Source organism: Lepisosteus platostomus, chromosome 3, assembly GCF_059453375.1.
Source record: "Lepisosteus platostomus isolate fLepPlt1 chromosome 3, fLepPlt1.hap1, whole genome shotgun sequence".
Classification (NCBI taxonomy): Eukaryota; Metazoa; Chordata; class Actinopteri; order Semionotiformes; family Lepisosteidae; genus Lepisosteus; species Lepisosteus platostomus.
The window spans coordinates 76192014-76215661 of NC_142613.1; the positions used below are offsets into that span (position 1 = coordinate 76192014).

General features: G+C 36.1%; 1 protein-coding gene and 1 pseudogene across 1 annotated transcript; both read right to left on the reverse strand.

Moving 5' to 3' along the window:
* Nucleotides 1-1518: 1518 nt before the first annotated feature.
* LOC148675524 (trace amine-associated receptor 13c-like) lies at nucleotides 1519-2619 on the reverse strand (annotated as a pseudogene).
* A 104-nt stretch (nucleotides 2620-2723) lies between these two features.
* LOC148675525 (trace amine-associated receptor 13c-like) lies at nucleotides 2724-3880 on the reverse strand. The gene has a single exon (XM_088623489.1). It carries the CDS (start codon nucleotides 3756-3758, stop codon nucleotides 2724-2726), a length of 1035 nt encoding a protein of 344 aa, XP_088479615.1. The 5' UTR covers nucleotides 3759-3880.
* Nucleotides 3881-23648: the final 19768 nt, after the last annotated feature.

Below are 23648 nucleotides of genomic sequence, written 5' to 3' on the forward strand. Positions count from 1 at the left end.
CAACTGTATGTCGCTGTGGTGACCACACAGGCGTTCACAGTTGCGCCAGCGAATTCATGAGGTCTTTTGCTGCAGTCTAGGCCTGGGGCAGATCTGGGTTAGGGTTAGGGTTTGGGTTAGGGTTAGGTTAGACTCACTCTGTGGTCATTAAAAATCCCTGGGTGTTTCTCGAAAAGAGTAGGGGTGTAACCCCGGCGTCCTGGCCAAATTTCCCATTGGCCCTTACCAATCATGGCCTCCTAATAATCCCCCTCTATGAATTGTGTGGTGAGCGTTCTGGCGCGCTACGGCTGCCGTCGCATCATCCAGGTGGGGCTGCACACTGGTGGTGGTGGAGGGGATCCTCATTACCTGTAAAGCGCTTTGAGTGGAGTGTCCAGAAAAGCGCTATATACTGTAAGTGTAAGCAATCTGTACAACTTTTTTTCCAATATATTCCAACGTATTCTTAGAAAAGGACAAAACATTATAAATTTTTATGAAGTACAGAATACTGTATATACCTTATAATGTTAGAACACGGATGTTAAAACCACAACTCACTGTAAATTACCATTACTTTGATGCATAAAATATTTATGAAAAAGGCTAAATACTGTTGTGTACTTATATTTAGCTACCACTACCATCTACTGTGTATACATTGTATACATTAGGTATTTATTACGTTATACTGCTGTTTTTATTTTCAGCTAACTATAGGAAAAATGATTTCAGTTATTCGAGATCTAAAACTTGTTCTTAAATTCAATTTTTTTGTTTATAGACAATGACTTGAAGTGCAATACCAGACCCATACTGGAGAAACTTGACAAGAAGAGATTAAATTACCTTTAGTAACCCAGCCAAAGCCCTGACTTGAATCCGAAATAATATTCATGTCATGAGATGAAAATTGTAATGCATCAACATCATAATAAACATTTCAGAACTGGCTCAGTTTTGGAAAAAGAAAATAACTTTTATTTTATAATTATTTGGAATAATAGACAACAGGCAATAAAAACAACCCACACATTTAGTAATTGTTTAGAAATATACAATTTTTACTATTATTAATTGCAAATTAAAGCCACTTCATTGGGCATCCAGGTATGACAATAAAAATGTTTTTTTTTTTCAATAAACCAAATGTAATATGATAGATTACACAAACTGGGCAACGTTGTAGTATAAATGAATTGTAAAATTATGTTTGCAGATAAAAACACTCACCATTCAAGCATTAACAGTGCAGAGCAATTGATTGATATATTTTCTATAATGAAATGATTAAGAATTAATCATGTTTTTAATTAATCAAAATTAATCCTAAAGAAAAAATCATGTTTTTGTTAACATTTAATTAAATAAAAGTGAAAAAAGAACATGTCATCAGAAGGAAAAAATATTCCACTGATGAAAACATCAGTACACTGTTTTCATGTCCTATCATTTCTGTACTATTTCATTACTGAATCGTGATCAAAAGAAATTCCTAAACATAAAATCTGTTGAAGTTCAAATGGTAAGCAAACTTTAATGATGTTCAGTAAACAGATTAATTAAAGTGGATGATGGATAACATATTCTGAATGTTAATATTTCTTTAATTGACTTCTGAAACCAGGGATAAAACAAAGCATAAATAACAGGATTCATTGCAGAGTTAAAATTTGCAAGAAAGATTAGAGCATTAATTACTTGAGCTGAAGAAGAGACACTAAGGCTTCCTTCAACTATACTGCCAATGTAATAAGGCATCCAACATAAAAGGAATGCAGCCACTACACTTACTAAGGTTTTGGCTGCTTTCCTTTCTGATCTTTTAGAAATTTTACTGTTGCTTCTCTTCTTACACTTCAGTTGTTCAGTAACAGTTTTGATCACTCGTGCATGCCTCTTAGCAACAATAAATATTTTTATATAAAGAGTTATCATAACAGAGCAAGGCAAAATAAAAGAAACTAACATGTCAACTATAACCCAGGGTGCACTCATTTCAAACAAACATTCTCCTAGACAGGCATTGAGGCCTTCTGTGCTTTTGAAGTTAATGTTAAAATTTACAACAACCACCACGTAAAGTACAGAGAATGTCCAACTGAGTATTATACAAAAACATGTGAAATTAACTGTAATTTTATTAGAATATTGTTATGGGTCACACACTGCAAAATATCTATCAATACTTATAAACATAACATTGCTAAGAGAAACAACTGTAAGAATGCAAAGAACTGAGAAAAAAATAATACAAAACATTCTCCCAAAATACCAACAGGTTTCTATATATCTGATCATTGCCAAAGGCATCACAATCAGCCCTATTAGAAAGTCTGCCACAGCCAGAGAGAGCAGGAGGAAGTTAGTTGGTGTGTGGAGCTGCTTGAAGTGAGAGATAGAAATAATCACCATCAGGTTTCCACACACTGTCAGCATCACCACTGATATAAAGAAAACATATAAGATTACATAAACAACAGTGGATCGGGTTTCTTTCGGGCAAGATGTATGAAATGATAAATAATTAATCATGTTTTTGTTAACATTTAATTAAATAAAAGTGAAAAAAGAACATGTCATTAGAAGGAAAAAATATTCCACTAATGAAAACATGCAGATGTTTTCAGTACACTGTTTCCATGTCCTATAATTTCTGTGCTTCATTTTTCATTACTGAATCGTGATCAAAAGAAATCCCTAAACATAAAAGCTGTTGAAGTTCAAATGGTAAGCAAACTTTAATGATGTTCAGTAAACAGATTAATTAAAGTGGATGATGGATAACATATTCTGAATGTTAATATTTCTTTAATTGACTTCTGAAACCAGGGATAAAACAAAGCATAAATAACAGGATTCATTGCAGAATTAAAATTTGCAAGAAAGATTAGAGCATTAATTACTTGAGCTGAAGAAGAGACACTAAGGCTTCCTTCAACTATACTGCCGATGTAATAAGGCATCCAACATAAAAGGAATGCAGCCACTACACTTACTAAGGTTTTGGCTGCTTTCCTTTCTGATCTTTTGGGAATTTTACTGTTGCTTCTCTTCTTACACTTCAGTTGTTCAGTAACAGTTTTGATCACTCGTGCATGCCTCTTAGCAACAATAAATATTTTTATATAAAGAGCTATCATAACAGAGCAAGGGAAAATAAAAGAAACTAACATGTCAACTATAACCCAGGGTGCACTAATTTCAAACAAACATTCTCCTAGACAGGCATTGAGGCCTTCTGTGCTTTTAAAGTTAATGTTAAAATTAACAACAACCACCACGTAAAGTACAGAGAATGTCCAACTGAGTATTATACAAAAACATGTGAAATTAACTGTAATTTTATTAGAATATTGTAATGGGTCACACACTGCAAAATATCTATCAATACTTATAAATATAACATTGCTAAGAGAAACAACTGTAAGAATGCAAAGAACTGAGTAAAAAATAATACAAAACATTCTCCCAAAATACCAACAAGTTTCTATATATCTAATCATCACAAATGGCATCACAATCAGCCCAACTAGTAGGTCCGCCACAGCCAGAGAGAGCAGGAGGAAGTTAGTTGGTGTGTGCAGCTGCTTGAAGTGAGAGATAGAAATGATCACCATCAGGTTTCCACACACTGTCAGCACCACCACTGATATAAAGAAAACATATAAGATTACATAAACAACGGTGGATCGGGTTTCTTTCGGGCAAGATGTATTGTCAGATGGAAAACAGTACTGCACTATTTGATGTCCTCTCACTTCTTTTAATTCCATTATACAAGAAATGAAATTATCGAAAAATGGCTTTGAAATTGCAAAAAGAAACTCAGAATTCCACTCTGTACCCTTAAAAGTACCATATTAACCCAACTTAAAATGGCTCTAACTTTAAGGATTCGAGTAACATACAGTAACTCTTGTCTCTGCTTCTCCTTGGTTTTTAAAGAGATTTTAGTAACTCCTCCTGCTTCTGTGCTTGTGTGTGGGTATGAGTATGTTTGTTTTTGATTAAATGAGAAGGTGTGAAGAGTCTAGAGATCTCATTAGAGCTAACCTGTTTTGTTACTTGACTCGTATCCTGAACTATAGGTATAGTTGTAACATCTTCAATAAAATCCCAAAAAAAGTTAATGCAACAAAAGAACTATATTAATACATTTGAATACCACTGAAATCATATAGCTTGATCTGAATTAATATAAACATGAATATATAAAGTAAACTGGGATGGTTGAGTAATCAAATAAATATGGTTAAAAATATAAATATAAAGTCAGGTCCTGCCACAAGCTTACCTTGTGAATAAATAATAAAAGTGAACAATTCCACACCTATAATTGCAAGGGAATATAGACCAGTAACATTTATAGGTAGATGATTTTCTGTGTCCCCATCAATGTGATGTAGTATTTTAATAAATGGGGAAGCAAATTAAGAGAAAATCAATCACAAATAATGTATTAAGATATGTTTACAAGTCACATTCATCCAAGCTAACCTAAGACCTGACATACAGTATGTAAATTCCACTTTATATAAAAAATCTTTGTAAAACACCCAGGCCTCACCCTCTGTGGGCTGGTTTGTACATGATCGCTGACTTTCATATAGCTCACTTTACAATCACTTTCTCTCTCTTTTGAAGCTACTTCATATTTTTGTTCTCTCACACAAACACCACAACCTCACTATGTTTTTCATTTTAAAAATACCATACTCAACCTGCAGCAGGTGGTGTTTCACTCTAACTTCTGGTGAGATATTCCATCTCTTCTATGGAATCAACACATACTGTATTGTAACGCATACGGCCGACATTGCAGGTTGTGCGAGCCAGCTTACCAGCGCGGTGACGTCACCGCCCTTCCCTGTGAATAGCAGGGACCGCAGCCGCCGGGCTGAGGGAAGATTTCCCTTTAGCTCAGCTGGTTGGGTCCCTGTTGAGTGATGCCGGAGGCCTGGGTTCGAGTCCCCAGCGGTGGGGGGCCGACCTGAGGCAGCAGCGGCGAGGGCGCATACCCACGTGAACCTGCAAGCGCTACAGTATATTGCAAACCCTGTCATAGAAGCTGGACAGGCCATTTAAGTGGCATAATCAATGTGCTGTAGAATGGTATGGTCTCTTTAAACATATTTTCATCACAGCGTGTACTGCAGTTGTAAAATGTCGCCCACATGAATCAAATATGTGAACAGGGAGTGCAATTCACAACGTGCCATATGTGTTGAGAGGGACTCTGTAAACAAGTCAATGAAATGCAGTATGATACTTTTCCTGCTGAATCTGCAGTATTTTATAGAACTAGTTTGAACTGGAATGAAAGAATGCTGGACACAGGGGCTACTATGTAATCTATACTGTGTTATATGGGAATAAGTGCTACGAAACTACCACAAGTAACCAATTGTGTTAAAAAGAAGTTCTCTTTGGCAAATAGGGAAGAGGAAGAAGAGTGTGATCTTGGAATGCTGCCAATCTGATCAGCACAGGGAAGTGTGAGAGATAACAGAAAAATATTTAAGGACTGTTCTAATTTAATCACTTCCGCACTCATGCTCATGAAATAAAAACTTATTTTAACTTCTGAGACAGACTCCTGACTGTCTTTTGAGAGGAAGTGGGACAATTTCTCCAATACATGCAAATCATATGAAGTCATGTCTTCAAATATCCAGAAACAGTAGCATAGAAGTCAATGAAATGCAATATGATCAGTATACTGTATAAATATACTGTACATACAGTAAATAGAGTATGATACTGTATGATTTTAAAGCCATTAGAGTAGTATGTGTATACTGTTGCTAACTTAGTCTAGCTTTGATCAAACCACTATAGAAAACAATGGAAAAAAACCAAAGCATTCATTTCTACCTTTTCCCAGTAATCTGTCACAAATCCACATGTGGAATACGTTAGTTGTCATTATTAGGCTAATAGTTACTATCCCAAATTTATTAAGTTTTTTCTTATTTATTATGCTGAATGTTGCTTCTGGGAGACCCTCACTATTTCTTTAACTGAGTTAATTGATCAGAGATGAGGCCACAAGCATTCATGGGAACAGTCCAGGGCAGGACACCAATTCACACCTTAAATGTCACCAAATTGAAAGGGTTTTGTAAAGCATATAGGAAAAGGCCTGGACCTACACAAAGTGGTCCAGTCAGAGGGCCCAGGAGCTGGTGATTCAGGGTGCATGCCCTTATGGGGGGGCTCTCCTCCGAGACCAGGCCAGGCATGCTCTGTCAGCTTGGCCTCCTACAGTAGGTTCAGACTTCAGATGGTGGCGCCTGGGTTTGAACAGAATCAGATACCCAGGTACCCTCTGGATTTACTTGGGGAGACATCTACAATGGACAGGAGGCCATGGGCCCATCCTAAATTCCCTATCAACTCTCAGAGTCCCAGATCAGCACAGCTGTAATGAACAGTCCTAGTTTGAGCCTAGAAACAGGAATCATCAGGGAGATGAGGCTAACAGAAAGATGCTCTGTAGACAGAGCAGACACTGGATCACTCCAGACTAGGAAAGAAAATAAATGAAAGTACTGTCCACAGACAGCCTGAGAGAAAAGGGTGAAGAATAGAAAAGGGCACCGGGTCTTCCTGGGTGAAGGAATCAGACTCAGGAAAGGCCAGAAAGGCGGCAGAAAAGATGACAGAGTCGAGAAAAACTAAAATGAGTGCAAGGCCAGGATTTGACAGAATTTAACTTGGCTGTGGGTAAGGATAAAATGGGGCTGCACGAGGAGAGCCCTGGGGTCCTGGATGACAAAAGATGCCTCCAGGAAGTTCTTCTTCCTCTAATTTCGTCTGGCGGGGAGGCTTTTTAGCTCTACCCTCTTTGTGACTGACAGGGTTAACATAAAGGAGTGGTGCAGAGGGACTGACACATTCCACACAAGCAGCACATACATTATTTTCAAAAGCAGTAGTTATTAATTCCCAGTCAAGCCAGTTCCATGTGTCATCGAACCATCCTCCTCATCCTTAACTGTTTCTGTTATTCCAGCAATCTGCAAGTTTGACTTTAGCTTTTTGTATTTATTACTGTCTGCAGAGCAGCAACTCTGCCTGTACTAGCGCTTCTCACGTATCATCTAACCACAGCACACATAAAGTGTTTCCATATTTAGCTCGATTTTTCTCACTTAGCAGGAAAAACTTATCTATCTGTTCTTGCACAGTACCACCTAAGGTAAAGTATAACGGAACATTTCCTTAACCGATTTCCCAACCTCACTCATCACTACTGAAATTATATAATTGGAGGTTTTTATAGTAATTCCTATCGTGACCTATATATATAATATATAGGTCACGTGCCGAGGTTTTTATAGTAATTCCTATCCTCTCTCAGCTGGCCATCGTTAGAGATAAGCATGGAGAGACAAACAATCCTGTACACTCCAAAATACCTGTACCCTCTCTTCTCAAATAATTGGACCATAAAATCCTTTACACTGTAACACAGAATATCAAAATATCAGATATCACAATAGAGGCAAAAAAACAAAGCAGTTCTCCCACGACCAAAGGACCTCCAAAGTCAATAGCCCTCCTGCTAATCCATTTACTGGAGGACAAACAAATACAATAAGCCAGGCCAAACACAATTATTCCCCCACCTCAACTATCATTTTCTATCTTAATTGGTTAATAAGTTGTGCAGTGCAGTAAATGATCATCATTTCAATATGCCATCTACCCTACCAGTTTACATCCCATAATACTCCCCCCATGCCTTCTTCACCTTCATCACCGGGAACTTTAGGCCAAATAAGGAGGTTTTCCATAACAATTACCTGGGTTATACGATCGGGAGAGGATTGATCATGCCCCAAGATCAGAAGGTACAGTTAATTAATTACAGATCGATTAATTACAGTTATCGACGTTTCATTCCAGGGTTTGCATCCATGGCCGCCCCTCTATACGACCTGACGAAGATGAGCTGTCCGGAGAAAATAAAATGGACCAACTTGGAAGAGAGGGCCTTCCGAGACTTAAAAGCAACTCTCGCTTCTCAACCCGTCTTACAGGTACCAGACTTCAGTAAGCCTTTCATGGTACAAACTGATGCTTAGGACACTGGAATTGGAGCCATACTGTCGCAAGAAATTGAAGGACTGGAGCATCCTATTCTGTATATCAGCCGTAAGTTGAATCCGGCCGAAAAGCACTATTCTACGATAGAGAAAGAATGTCTAGCAATCAAATGGGCCCTAGACTATTTGAAGTATTATTTATTGGGAAGACGATTTATATTATACACAGATCATGCGCCATTAACATGGATGTTACAAAATATGGATAAAAACGATAGAATTACACGATGGGGTCTTATTCTGCAAAGATTTCAATTCCAAACGGTATATAGACCCGGAAGGAAACAAGGAAATGTAGACGCTCTCTCCCGAATTTTATTTTCGGGTTTATTTTTTTCTAGATCGCCCGAGGTCGGGGCTGATCTCAGGGGGAGGGAATGTAAGAGGACCCGGGGAAGGGTCATCTATAACCGGTATTTCCGGAACGAAACACTGAAAATACTAGATATGGACCTTAGCAAAATGGCGGCCAAAAAGAATCAGCTGACCGGTAAATGGAAAGGGTCTACCCTGAGAAACAATGAGACACAGCTGAGCCGCATCAGGAACCGAAATATAAGTGCCCTGGAGGCAGTGAACAGGGCGGAAGTTGATAAGGTGAATGCGGTTTGGAGGAAAAGAGAGGAAAGAGGTGCATGTTAAAGATCGGGCTGAAGAATAACGGACTACTGAAAGGAGAAAAGGTTTACGGTTTTGGATTACGGACACTGGATAAGGATACATCGCGGATTGGCTTTATTACGGACTTTTGGAACTCGGATCGGATCAGGATTAAGGGAACGGATTACGGACTGTATTTGGAAGACAGTTGGAGGAAGAAACGCCACGAAACTCGGGAAAGAAAAGTGTGGTGTGAGTACTACTTTCATTTACATAAACTTTCCCCCGGAGACACCACAATATATGGTATAACGCAATGCTATTTAGCTACTGTAGCTCTCAGACGGTAAGAATTACAAAAAAAACAATAGTTGTATAAGAAAAGAAAGACTGAGACAACAGGCAATGTGCAAAACAACAACAGGTAACGGGTAATATGCAAAACAACATCAGATGTGCAAAATCATACATCAACAGAATGAAATAAAGGATAGAAAATAATGGGGAGTGAGCTTCTTGACATGTAAGGTAGAGATAGATTTCAATGTGTGTTTGAGTTTTGGTAAGAGAAAAGGCACTGTGAGGTTTAGATCATAGGTGAGAGAGGCTGGGAGTTTAATAGTTTGATAGTGCGAGGGTAAAAACTGTCTCTGAGTCTGGTAGTCCTGGCCCGAATGTTCACTACCTCTCTTTTAAAATTGCGCAGAGGAATTAACACCAGCATGGTGTCCTATCTTTCAGAAGTCTGTTGACTCTCACCGTGTTCCAGCACTGTGGGGGGAAAAAAGCAATAATCATTCCAATACCCAAAAAGCCCTGTCTCTCAGATAACAGGCCGGTAGCACTGACGTCTGTTGTGATTAAATGCTTTGAGAGGATTATGGTATTCGTGCTGTGCTCAGAAGTGAACACTGTACTGGATCCATATCAGTTTGCATATAAACACCGACGGGGCACCGATGATGCAATCAACAGCATTATGGATCTTGTTCTAAAACACCTAGAGGATGCCAATGCCTATGCTTGGATGCTGTTTGTGGACTTCAGCTCTGCATTTAATGAGGCTGCATTAAATAATACTTAATGCAGCCCCATCTATTGATAAGCAAGCTGAAGCTTAATGCAGGTATACATGTCAGAAATCCAAAGGATTGTGCAGTGGTGTGACAACAATAGCCTAATTCTGAATGTTAAAAAAACAAAATAAAGTTTTCAATTTTAGAGCAGTTGATCACCCACAGGTGGTAATCCACAATGCATACAGTATACATACAGTGTAAGTACATACAGTAGGAGTACACATGGACAGTAAGCTCCAAAGTTCAGCAGCGCTTATATTTCTTGCAAAGACTAAGAGTGTTTGTGGTTCAGCAGGAAGTAATGCTACTCTTTTACCATGCTGTGATCGAGAGAATTATCAGATATGGTATTACAGTGTGGTTTGGTAATCTATTAGTTCATTTAAAATTGCAAGTTACCCGCCTCATCCAGACAGGTTTGAAGGTCATGGGAGTGAAACATCACCCCTCCCTGCAGACAATCTTTGAAAAAGCCATAATCAAACAGGAAGGAAATATTATATCAGATTCTTCCCACAACCTCAACTCTGAATATCAACTTCTTCCTTCTGGCAAACGTTTTAGGGTTCCCAAATGTAAATCAAATGGATACAAACCAATGCTGCCAATGCAAATGTCAAGGATAAACACAATTTTGACTCTTGAGTGCAATATGTTTTGTGATGTGTTAGAAATGTTACATGTTATGTGTTATACTGTACATGTGCAATAGAACAATGTTTTCTTATTTTTTGTAATAGTATAATGTGCAATGTTTTTTCTTTTCTTCTCTTTTCATTGCAGTTTATTTAAATGTATAGGAGTGCTGGGTATCCATAGAAATTTCTCTCATGGGGACAATACAATCTTATCTTATAGAATAATCAACATTGATCATCTGAGAATTAAAAGTTTAACCAATATACTTACAGTATGTAGGTGGTTCTTTAACTGGTCACCTACTGTGGTTATTTTGGAAATATTTGACATAACTGTTTTAACTAAGATTTGCTGTCATGATTGTTGTGATGAAAAATTATATACTTGTAGTCTCACTAAAACTCTTGTAAAAATGGAAAAAGTACAGTACCTTACATATTAAACTAATATTAATAATAAATTATAAACATGAATGAGTTAGCAAAATGTGAATACTGTCAATGGAAGGAGTAAAGAAACAACAGTTAAATTTAATACTGAAAATAAAAAGAGCAATGATATGGATGAAAATGTGTTGAGAATGGACATCATGGAGCAAGATAACTCAGCCATACGTATAAAGTTGTATTAGAATTCTGTATTTTTTTTGTTGTGAACATGTGTTTTCAGGTCTCTTTGAACTGCTGATTTAAATATCCAGAAAATCAGTGGGATATATAGCCAGCTATATCACTCTGCAACTCACAACTGACAATCCACTGAAGCTGATCAGGTTTAAGCCTGATCAATACCTGGATGAGAGACCTCATGGGGAAAGCTAAGGTTGCTGCTAGAAGTGTTATTAGTAAGGCAAGGAGGGGACACTTACCCCCATGCTCTATGTGGGTCCTAATGCCCCATTATAGTGAAGGGGACACTATACTGTAAAAATTAAACCGAGGACCTGACTGTGGTCATTAAAAAAGGTGTTTCTCAGAATGAGAAGGGGTGTAACTGATGTCCTAGCCAAATTTTCCATTTGCATTTACCAATCATGGCCTCCTAATAATCCCCATCTATGAATTGGCTTCGTTACTCTGCTCTCCTCCCCACTGAGAGCTGGTGTGTGGGGAGTGTTCTGGTGCACTATGGCTGCTGTCACATCATCCAGTTGGGGCTGCACACTGGTGGTGGTGGAGGCGATCCCATTACCTGTAAAGCACTTTGACTGGAGTGTCAAGAAAAGCGCTATTTAAGTTTAAGTTTTGTCAACATGTTTATAACGGCTATCCCCTTAACCAAGTGATCTCGCCTCATGAAACAGTTCCCTGATCGGGGTGGTCGTATTTGAATGGCGATGTTCAATGTTACCTTCCCAGCCAGTTCAGTATCTTGTCATGCATGTCAGCATGTGCCTTGTTGGCCAGTCTGACAACGTTCAGTACCTGTACACTACGTTTTTATAATATGAACCCATGTACTGTATGCCACAGTAAAACTGCAATGTTGCCTGTGCATTAATGTGCATAAAAAGCTCAACTGTTTTTTTTCTGAAAATACAGTTAGGTAACAGATATTTTAAGTAATTTTTGTGAAAAGAAATCACAAGTAGTGGTCTTTTTTTATATACATTCAGCTCAGAAGGCCACAATTCTTCCACATTACATGTTAAGTCACTGTGCCACCTGGCTGCTTTTAAAAGTAGCGCAGTCTTGCAACAGATTATTTGAAAAATAAAAAGCTGTTGGGTGGCATCTTTCAAGATACTGTCTTATGTTCTTTGCCGCAACAATTAAATGGTTACAACCCAATAAATCTAAGTGGCTGCATCTGTATGTTTGAACAATGCTTTATACACAGTATTTGAAAATGCATTTGATTCATATAACAAACAATGTTATCTGCAGTGTTAATAAATGAGACATTCATGGGTTTTTTGTTTCAATTAGTGGAATTTCATTTAATGGAAATAATAAAAATCAATTTAATGCATTTGATGGTTTTGATAATGGATGTATTTATAATTTATATTTATTTTGTTTGGAAATGTATTATGAATCATTATACTTATTTAAGCTTTCAGAAAAGTGAAATAGTAAAGAGGTATCTGAGTATTTGTAGATAAGATTATCCAGTAGATCAGTTACGGAGTACAACATCAAAGCTGGCTGTGTGTGTTCTTTGAAATTACTTATGGGGTATTGCTGATAATATTTATTCATCAAAACATATTTGATTACAATTTAAAACATTTTAATTCTCTTTTAACATTGTAATCCCCACTTTATACAATTTTTGTAAACATTGTTTGATCATCTTCCATTTCATTTAATTGTTTTGTTAATTTTTTGCCTTCTGTTAATTTTCATCTTCACAATCTGTTACAAAACATCTTCTGTAAATGACCACTCATATATTATCAGTTAATTGTCCGAAAGGAAAAGAAAAACACAATGTTTTGACTGTGGAACCTTCCCTCAAGTGTGAAGAGATGTTTCTTTTCTTTCCCTTTCATCATGGAATAAAACTTTACCTCTTTGTTTGCAGCCATCTACTCGATCATTGTCATATTATTGCAGCTAATTTTTAATTCAAACTGTTGTGTAGAACATTATGGTAGTTTTGTCAGAAGATAATAACAATAATAAAATCATCTGCATTTTTTAATGGGGAAAAAATAACCATCAGTGTTCGAATAAAGAAGCCCCACATGTAACTATATGTTTTAATTAATGATGGTATTAATTTATCTGTTGAAAATAAAACATTTATTGTACAGTAATCTGTTCAAAGTTGATAAAGCTGTTAGGGTGTTCATAAATCAATAGAAAATACTAAAACTAGTAAGTTTACTAACCAGGTTATAACAATATCTACATCTAAATGCGTCTCTTTAGCTTCTCTTTATACAATATGTCAAAAGACTCACAATTAAATGGTTACACAGTAAATTTAAAATATAAGAATTGCCAGGATAATCTAAAGCATTGATCTCTGAGCTGAGAGGCTTATTACTTTTTCTGTGTTCTACTTATTGATACAGATGTTGTGTTTTTGTGTGTATTCTGAGTGATTTGAAAAGCATCATTCTTTGTGGTGTTAAGTTAATAAGAACTTGGTTCATATGTGCAAACTTTAAATGTTTATTGAAAGCATAATGAAAATCATTTTTGGACTTTTGTCGAAGGCATATTTTCTTGGCTTGATATTTTTTACAATATTACAGATGTGAAATTTTCATTATTTTCTTACTTGATTTTTTTTATTCAGTATAAATCTGTATTCTAGAAGAGTTCGGTCTAAATATTTCACATGTTGCAATGATTTTTAGTGCCTTTCGAAACCATGGAAAAAAGAAAGCGTATATAAATGGATTAAAAGTAGAATTAAAATAAGCTAGCCATATGAAACTATCATACACAACAGCTGGAGTATCAAAATTAACATACGGGTCAACTGTCTTATCAGTGATGAAAGGGAGCCAACAAAACAAAAAACAACCCACAACTATTCCCAATGTTTTTACAGCTTTGCGGTCATTTCCTCCTTTGAAATGTATTTTATTGTGCTCAAGATATGTGGTCCTGGCTTCCATACTAATATGGTTTGCTTGCTTTCTTGCAATACTAAAAATCCTAGCATACATTAGAAGCGTTATAAGGCATGCCACATAAAATGTCAGGGAATCCATAAAATTAAATATTTCATTGAACAACAATATGCAGCTGCCCTCACATCCAACCTTGCTGCCTGTATTTTCAGTTTCTTTGTCCTGGTAATGGAAGGAAATAAAAGCAATAGAACAGATTGTTGGAAAGACCCAGCCGACCACTATGAATCGGAAAGTCACCTGAGTGGTCATTTTACTAGTGTAGTGAAGAGGGTGACAGACTGCATAATAACGATAGAAAGCTATAAAGAAAACATGAAAAACTGAAGCTAAACACAACAGAAGATCTATAGACGTATGCAATTTACAGAAGAAAGAGCCCATATACCAACAGGATTCAACCGTCCTGATCATGCTGAAGGGAAGCACAAACAAACCAAGCAGGAAGTCTGCAGTTGCAAGTGACAAAATAAGCAGATTACTTGGCAAGTGGAGTTGTCTGAAGTGAGAAATGGAAATGATCACAACCAGATTACCAAAGATTGTTATAAGTACAGTCAGTAAAAAAACACAGTACAAAATCACTTTAATTGCCGGAGATCTGACAACTTTTATACAAGACAATGTCATATTTTCAAAGCAGTATTCCAACAAATTAATTTCCAGGTCTGTTGATTTCATCTTGATGGCTGTTAGAATAACGTAATAATGTAAGCAATATTAATAAGAAAAGTAGTAGTAAACACAACAATTAAAAACAGAAACATTGTGAAGTGAAGCACAGCTTTGGCAGATAAAAATACTAATACAACAATACATTCTCTCAGATACATACTGTACAATAAATCTGGTATAACACATGGCTATTGTTGTAGGGCATCATAAAAGTCTTTTCAGTTCTTTATAAAATACTTAATATGAAAAAAAGATTCTGGGCGAACATCAGAAAAATTACTTTAATTTCATGACTGAATTCTTTATATATATATTTTTCAATTATAGCTCAGTTACTGATCAGACATTGAAAGTAGTTTTACTGTTACTTGTATTTAATTAAATATAACCAAGCTAATTTGTGAAAAAAAGATGCCTATATATGCAATACAGTATAGTATTGTGTCACATTGTTTTATTAAGAAACAAAAATACTTTCATATTCCATTAAATCTTAACATTTTGCTTGTTAGTTGTGCTTCATTCACCTCTCTTATTAAACAGTAGTATGTTTACTTTTATATAATATTGCAGTTACCTTAAAACATGTTCTTCCTAAACGGACTTCACAGTTGTCTTCTTTCTTTCCTTATTCATACTGCCTGGTGAGTAAGCTTATATACAGTAGTTTCCAACAAACTGAAATTGTGCCTGTGTCTGTTGTATTATTATCCACAAGGAATAATATAACTAGAAGACTTTAACTAGACCCCAGAGGTTCCATTTCCATGATCATCAGAAAATGTGTCACCTTCAATATGATTCTGTTTTTGTTTATGTAAACAAGCAGCAAAGATAAACAATTTAACTTTTTGAAGTAAGTTTTACATTTGGTAATTTGACAAATATCAGTAAATTCACAGTTCTTTTAATCTAGGAAAACTATTTGCTGTGATACTTTTATATATTATTTCACTTATATCAGAAAAATTTTAGAATTAATTCCAATGAAGAAGTTATGCATTTTTTGAAAACACTAAACAAATAAAAGATGAAACAAAAACAACAAAATAAACAAGTACAAGTTTGTTGCTTTTTTTCAAATGATTTGAAATTTAGAAAATATGAAAACATCCTGGCATACTTCAGCTTGGCTCAACTTCCAGTCAGTTATTGTGATTAATTTAATTATTAAAACAGCAGTGGTAGAAGATTATACAGTAGCTCACATTAAAGGGTTTATCAAATATACCATTGCACAACATTATCCTTATTCCTCATTTTGCCAGGAGCTTTGCAGTGACAGTCAGATTATTCATGCTTTTAAAATTGAATCCAACTTAAGTGCATATGCTTGAGTTTGTGTTTTTTTTCTAGGGCTGTTAACCCAAATTATTATTTTTTTCATTTCTGAACTGTAATTATCCTCTCTTGTTGGTAAACAACATTCTGCATCTTCTGCTCAAATATCAGTTAATTATGGTTATGACTTCATTAGGATAGATCATTAAATAACACATTTACAAAATCTCAATTTACATGAGTTGACAATGGAGTCCATTGGAAAAAATATATATTTACCATTGTGTATGTTCCATTCTCTCTTAATAACCCAAACAGGAAAAAAAACAGAGTAAAAATATTATAAGCATACACAGCATTCATAATCCTGGCAACTATGACTACAGCATATAGTACACATCTACACACTTCAACACAACACAACACAACTACTCTTGCTAGCATGGAATTTAAGAATTTAAGATTAAACAGTAACTTGATAAAATGGGCTCTGGACTTCTTAACAAACAGGTCTCAGGAGATCAAAGTGAAGTTATGGTATCTGATCCATTTTCCTAACTGCTTTATCAAGTACAAGGTCACTGGAGCCTAATCCAGCAAGCAAGCACACAGACAGAAATGCTCACATGCTCACACCTGGGTCAATTTTACAGACATCAATTAGCTTACCAGTATGTCTTTGGACTGTGGGGGAAAACTTGATCAAACTCATATGAACAAAGGGGAAAACATATTAAGATCATGCAGATAACAACCCAAGAACTGAACCCTGAGACCCAGACCTTTGAAGCAGCATTTATAACCACTGTGCCAACAAGCACCTCTGGTTACCCAATATATTCTACAGTTCTACTGGATCACCACAGGGCGGTCTTGTCTCCCCTATTTTACATTATGTACACTTATGATAGTAAGAATAAACACACAGACAGGTATCTTAAGATTGCTGTTGACCTCACCCTGGCCATCTTATTAAAGGATCCAGAAAATCAACATGGACCTTTTCTAAATGGTGTAAAGGCATTACATTTTAACACATCAAAATATTGATTTAAGGAAAAATGCAACCTCACACCTTCCTACTGTGATAAATGTACTATAGAGGTAGTAAAAATAATTCTGTACTTTTGCTTCATATTCATTTTTTGACATAAAATACAAATGCCCTTTTCACTTCGATTACCCAAAACTTTTATATTCGCAGCAATTACAATCTTCTTGGTTATGTCTCTATCAGCTTTCCACATCTGTGTTTGAGAAAGTTTTACCCATTCTTCCTTGCAGATTTGCTTAATATTTTGTCGAGTTGGAGGGGGAGTGTCAAAGAGCCACAATCTTCAAATCTTCAAACCCCAGATTCATAATGATATTCAAGTCTGAACTTTGTCTGGGCCACTCAAGCACATTACATTGACCTTCTTGAGCTGAATCCACTATGGCAGGTACTCCTCAAGTATTTCCCTGTAGCTGACTCCATTCATTGTTCAATCCACGCTGACAAGTTCCCCAGTCCCTGCCACTGAAAAGCATCCCCATGAGATTATGCATGCTTCATGGTAGGGATGATGTTACATGAGTGATGAGTTGTGTTCGACTTGCACCAGGCATAGTGCTTTGAATTTATGATCATGGGTCTTTTGCTGATTGAAGCAGGTTCTCATTCATTGTTCCCTCTGAAAAGTACCTGAGTGCCTGGTACTGAAAATATGATGTTGTCAAGACCATGCATAATGATAGGAATGGTGTAACACAGATGATAAACTGTCAGATAGTGTTGCATTAGATGTTACAGAAATATATGCCTTGCTTCATGGGAATTCTCAAAAACAAGGAATATCATGGAGTGTCTATAAACGAATTAAAACAACTGAAATTGTTAATATTGAGATTTCTTGTACTGTTGAGGTATGCACTGCTGAAACACTTAAATAATACTTTAAAGACTGCTTTTAACTTTTATGTAGAAGCATCATTATTAACACATAAAACGTTGAATGTCTGAATATTTTCCCTTTAAATCACCAGTGATCTAATTGATGATATACAGATCCAGCCATTCAAAAGCGCACGGAGTACGCTGCGGTCATACCGCAGTTATGATAATAGTATCTGGAATCACCTGGTCAAACCTCCAGGTGGAGCTAATAAAGCTTACTGTCTCATGTACAGCATTAGAGCTGTGACCAGAAAATGCCTGGTTTCAAATCCTGATCACTGCTGAGATTCTCAAAACTTACTTTGTATGATTGGAAACGGATAGGTAATCGGATCAACGAAATGCTGTGGTGTTACTTTTTGTCAATGAAAAAAAAAGTATTTTCATTTACAAAGATAGTTACAAAGAAAGTGGACCATGGTAATACTTTGAGTTTACAGCTTGTTCAAGGTCATTTGTTATTAATACTATTAGTAATATCTTCCGTAAAGACTTTGATGCATAAAATATGTCTGCATAATTAAGATATTTATGATAAAGGTGGTAGGTTGTGCACTTTTTTCAACGGAGCAATCTTGCTTCTATAAAATATACCAACTTTTTAATGTTTAGTGATTTACATGCTGTAATACACAGTTTAAAATTATTAAAAGTTTAAAGAGTATACAACTTAAATTCTTAATTGGAAAAAGATTGTCCTTCAGCAGTGACCAGGATTTGAAGGCAGGTATTTCTGGCGATAGCTCAAATGTTGTACATGAGAGGTAAAGCTTTATTAGTTCTACCTGGTGGTGATTCCAGATACTATTTTCATAACTGAGATATATTATATGGTATAACGGGATATGATGTGATGTGACACGGCCACCGTGTTTTACTGCAGCGTACCTTGCTCGTTTTGAATGGCATCTGTATATCTATGTTTTTCAAAAAGCCGGTTGTAGATGACCAGCTTCAGTCCCAAAACAAATAAGACACATGAGGTGCATGGTATTTTAACTTCAATATTTTGGACAGATTTTGAATCTTGCATTTTGCGTTGTGTTCATTGTGTATTGCAATAAAATATTAACTTTAGAGTAACTCGTAAAACTACTAAACAATCTAAAAGCAGGCATACAAGATACTTAGAACTGTTAAAAGCAACAAGTGAAAATTTAGTTCTTTCAGCTTTTCTTTAGATAAAGACAAAGTTCTCATATGAGAGACCTTTGCAAATTAGCTGTCATTTGAAAGGGAATTTGCCGACTCTGTAGACAGTGATCAGATTATTACCATATTCAATTCCAAACCTGCATCTGGTCTAGAAGGCCAAAACCTCATAACAGAGGTAGGCACTGATTGTTTTTCTGTGTCTGTCCACCGTGGCAGTGTAGCGTTTGGCAGCCTAGGTAATTGTTCCTTAACCTCTGTGTGTGTGTGTGAGAGAGAGACAGTATGTATATACATATAAGGTTCCGCTAATTCCACTGTTTGATTTTACCGCTTGAGAATTGGATTGTAAATTGGAGGAGGTTCCCTATGCTGGCAGGATGGTCCGTTAGAGCCCGGGCCACCCACTTTTGTACAGGCCCACACAAAAATCAATTCCTGGCAATGCCCCTCATATACAGTAAATACAGCATGATACTGTATGGTTTTAAAGCCACTACAGTGCAGTATGTGTGTAATCTATTCATTTGTACTGTACCAAAGTGTACTTCGGGGAGGGGGACAGTGTGAGCATCTCCTTGATATCTGATACTCCACAGGACGGCTGTGGTTTTAAGTAATCATGAATGTAAAGTGAATATTTAATATAATGTAATATATAAAGTTAATAAAAATGTAATAATAATATTTTATCATTAGCTCTGTAACTCTGTAGCTGAACTAGCGGTCATTGTACAGATGCAGCCATTCAAAGTGCGCGGAACAGACGCATACCACGGGTAATTGGCTAGGTCATCGCGCGTCATACCGCAGTACGTGATTGGTTGACCGACAGGGGCACTCGTGGTGCATTGGTCAGTTGTAGAAAGATTTAAATGTCTTTACTGTGCCTGTTTTAGTATTGAATATTTAAATGGTATTTTATCACTAAAGGGAAATCTTAGTAGCTGAGCATAAAAAGAATAGGAGCATAACACGTGTGAAGGCCATAAACAATATTAATTTTGGAACATAAACATACAGAATTACAGTATATGGCTGGTCTCGGTACTTAAAAGAAAAAATACAGTCCAGTATTCCATTTCTCCCTAAACATTCTAAGCATCGATGTCTTTAACTAACATGTGAAATAACGTGTATTAAAAGTGGTAGTTTTAAGCTTTTCTGCGAATATAATATGGAATCGCATATCTAAAGAAATTAATAACAATATAATTATATTCATATACTGCAACACAATAGTACATGCTGTACAATGTCTGTTGATACTGTATGTGTAGGGATGTTTCACCACTTCTCATGTGACCTTGTGGGTGGTACTGTGGTCTATGTGCCCGACTTCTGAACCATAGGTTGGATGTTCAAATCCAGCCCGTGCCATGACTTTTCTTTTAACAAACATTTCTTTAAAAAATAAAATAGCAATATTATGGACAATGAATTGACTTTTTATATTTCTAAATATCACAATATGTTCGAATTTAAGTCATTTTTAATAACAATGAATAGTCACCTTCTTTCCTTCTGACAATGGTCCCTGCTTCTGCTTCCTGCTTCTGTCGTGTGTGTGTGTGTGGGGGGGGGGATCCCTTTAGATCTCCCTTCAGATTTAAAAGGTTATTAATCATATCTTCGGTGTCGCATCTTCCCAGTGTAGCTGATCTTTTGGCGCCTGGGTAAACTATCACAAAGCTTTAGAGAACTTAACATTTCTATAATCAACAAATTGTAAATACAACATTTACATTGGCATTATTCATTTTTCACTTGAGTGTATGGAGGATTGTCAGCTGTCACTGAGAGCAGACCCCCCCTCTTAGGCTGCGCAAACGATCTGTTACATTTTTATAGAGAAATGGAGGCTGTACAGTATGCGTTACAATATAAACATTTATATTGATTTAAATTGCATTTTGATTTAAATTTCAAACGCGTGTTTAATTAAATGTATTTTTTGATTCACAATCAGACAAATGCAACATACGTTGTTATCTTTGTCTTCTAAGTATCTTCTAAGTATCTAACTTTCAGCATAGCTTTCTCCCCATTTTTAGATTTATTTTTCTTGGGACTTTTCTGCCTCACAAAGCTTTAGAGAACTTAACATTTCTATTATCAACAAATTGTAAATACGACGTTTACATTGGCATGATTAATTTTTCACTTGAATGTATGCACCACATACATTCTGCACCACAGAGATGAAGAGAGAGATGGGGCCTCATTTGGGAAAGCACAGCAACACTTAATTCTGTCTTATTAATAAGCCTCGCCGCTACAGTACCTTATTTTTTTTTATTTTTAGCTTTATACAGATCCATCCATGACACTACATACTGTGTATTTACAGTCTCATTTTGTTATTGGCTTTGTTAGGATAGGGGTATGACCTACAATATCCATTTTCTACGGATTTCAGTCTTCAGTCTTCAGAACGCTTTGACTGATGCATAACAAAATGTAATATAATACATACTGTGGTGAAAAAGCTATTGAGCACAGAACATCTTTCCTCCTGTCAAAAGAATTGCATATGTAGTATATTCTTATCTGATTAAAAACAGAAAATACGCAAAGCGTTTCACAAATTAAAGAGAGGTTACACTTAATACACAAGATGCATAATTGTACAGTATTGTAAGTTTGTGTTAGTCTGCTTTATATGGTGAGGTGTCTCACATACATGCTTTTGGATATTAATTCTCCTGTTATGAACTTACACCAGGGATCAGCTTTATTCAAGCATAAACTAAAAAAAAAACTAAGAATTCTAAAAAAGCAACCAGGTACTAGATGTTTAATAGTTGTAATCTTTTTCACTAAACTCCATCTTTAAAATGCTAGTGGTTTGAATATTGTGTATGTTTTGCTCACAGAGTTATTGACATCTGTGTCTCAAAAAGAGGCATTTTGATGGGCAAGAGAAGGTTGTGAAAACAGTGACAAATCCTCCTAGAACAAAATACAAGTAGTAGTTTTTTTAAATTATTTTTAGGTACAACAAAAAGCCATATACGGTGTATATAAAATATTTCCATTCCTAAATCAATATTATTTATGATGTTCAGAGATATTATGCGTGTTACTTTTATTGTCAGATACCAAAATTTACTTTTAGTTACAAACTTACATATTAATATTCCATGTAATGTTTATTTAAAGATGATAAAAAGTACAAAAACAGATTAAATGAGGCTAACGTTTCATTAACATCAAAAGGAGCACAAGTGCCATCTATTGATCATCTTTGGCCAGTGAATCATGGGATTACAGGTACCATGTTTCAAAGACATAATGCAAGTTCTGAGAGGCTGCATCTGTATCTTTTTTCCAGAGTAACTAACGTGAGAATATACAGATGCAGCCATTCAAAATGGGTGAGGTATTTCGCGGCATACCCCGGTGGGCGTGTCACAGTATCACGCGGTATCACGCGGTATCACGTGTGTCACGTGTGTCACGTGACTATCCGGCGTCGCCTTGTAAAACCGCCAGGGGGAGCTTAACATCTCATGTACAGCATTTGAGCCTTTAATTTGGAACTGTGTATTACAGCATGTTAATCATCAGTCATTAAAATGTTGGTATATATTATGAAAGCAAGATTGCTCAGTTGGACAGAAGTACACAACCTACCTTTATCAGAAATATTTATGCATCAAAGCCTTTACTGAAGATATTACTAATAGTATTAATAATGGATGACTTTGGACAAGCTGTATACTCAAAGTATAATTTCTTTAGCACATTTGTACAAGCACTTGGAATCTGTCCAAGCCATACTTTGTCAGGCATTTTGTTTTACTTCAACGGGGCATAAAAACTTCCTTGCTTTTAACAGGGCGTTTCATAATTTCTAGCTACGAAAATGATTTAAAATGCGACACCTATCATTCAACTAGAGCTTAAAATATCACAAGGAAAAATACACACCGGTATTCCATTTCTCCCTAAACATTGTAAGCTTCGAAGTCTTTAACTAACGTGAAACCGGAGTCAACAAGCATACTTTTAGAATTTGATTAAAACGGAATATAATATGGAATCGCATATCTCAATAATTTAATAACGGTATGATTATATCCGTGTACTGCGGCAGAGCTATGTAGGGCTGTTTCGCCTGCCTGATCATGTGAGCTCTCTTGTAGCCTACTGGTCTAGGTGCGTGACCACCAGCTGGTAGGTTGGGTGTTCGAATCCAGCTGGTACTGGACTTTTCATTTTTATTTATTTATTTTTTAATCGCGTAACATAAACATATTACCGTATGCAAACTGTACTGTATACAGTATGTATATGTATATTTAATGTCTTAACTGTGCCCGTTTAATTGAATTTAAAAAACATATTTAACACGAACATTAAGATGTTTACATCTTCCGCCTGAGAACAGTCACCCGTTGCTACCCAACGCAGAATGGTGATTGGCTGACACCATCTGACACCCCTCTGATTGGAGAAAAAAGACGTGCTGGTGTGCTATACCAGGAAGAGGATTTCTTTCCATTCAAAACGTGTATTTTAAAAGTTTAAGAAGTAAAAACCTTACAGCGTACACAGATTTCTAAACTGATCAGGATCGTTATCTTTGTCTTATGCAT

Excerpts from the sequence above, each read along its gene's own strand:
- LOC148675525 (XM_088623489.1), bottom strand. The coding sequence starts at position 3,758 with ATGGAATTAAAAGAAGTGAGAGGACATCAAATAGTGCAGTACTGTTTT.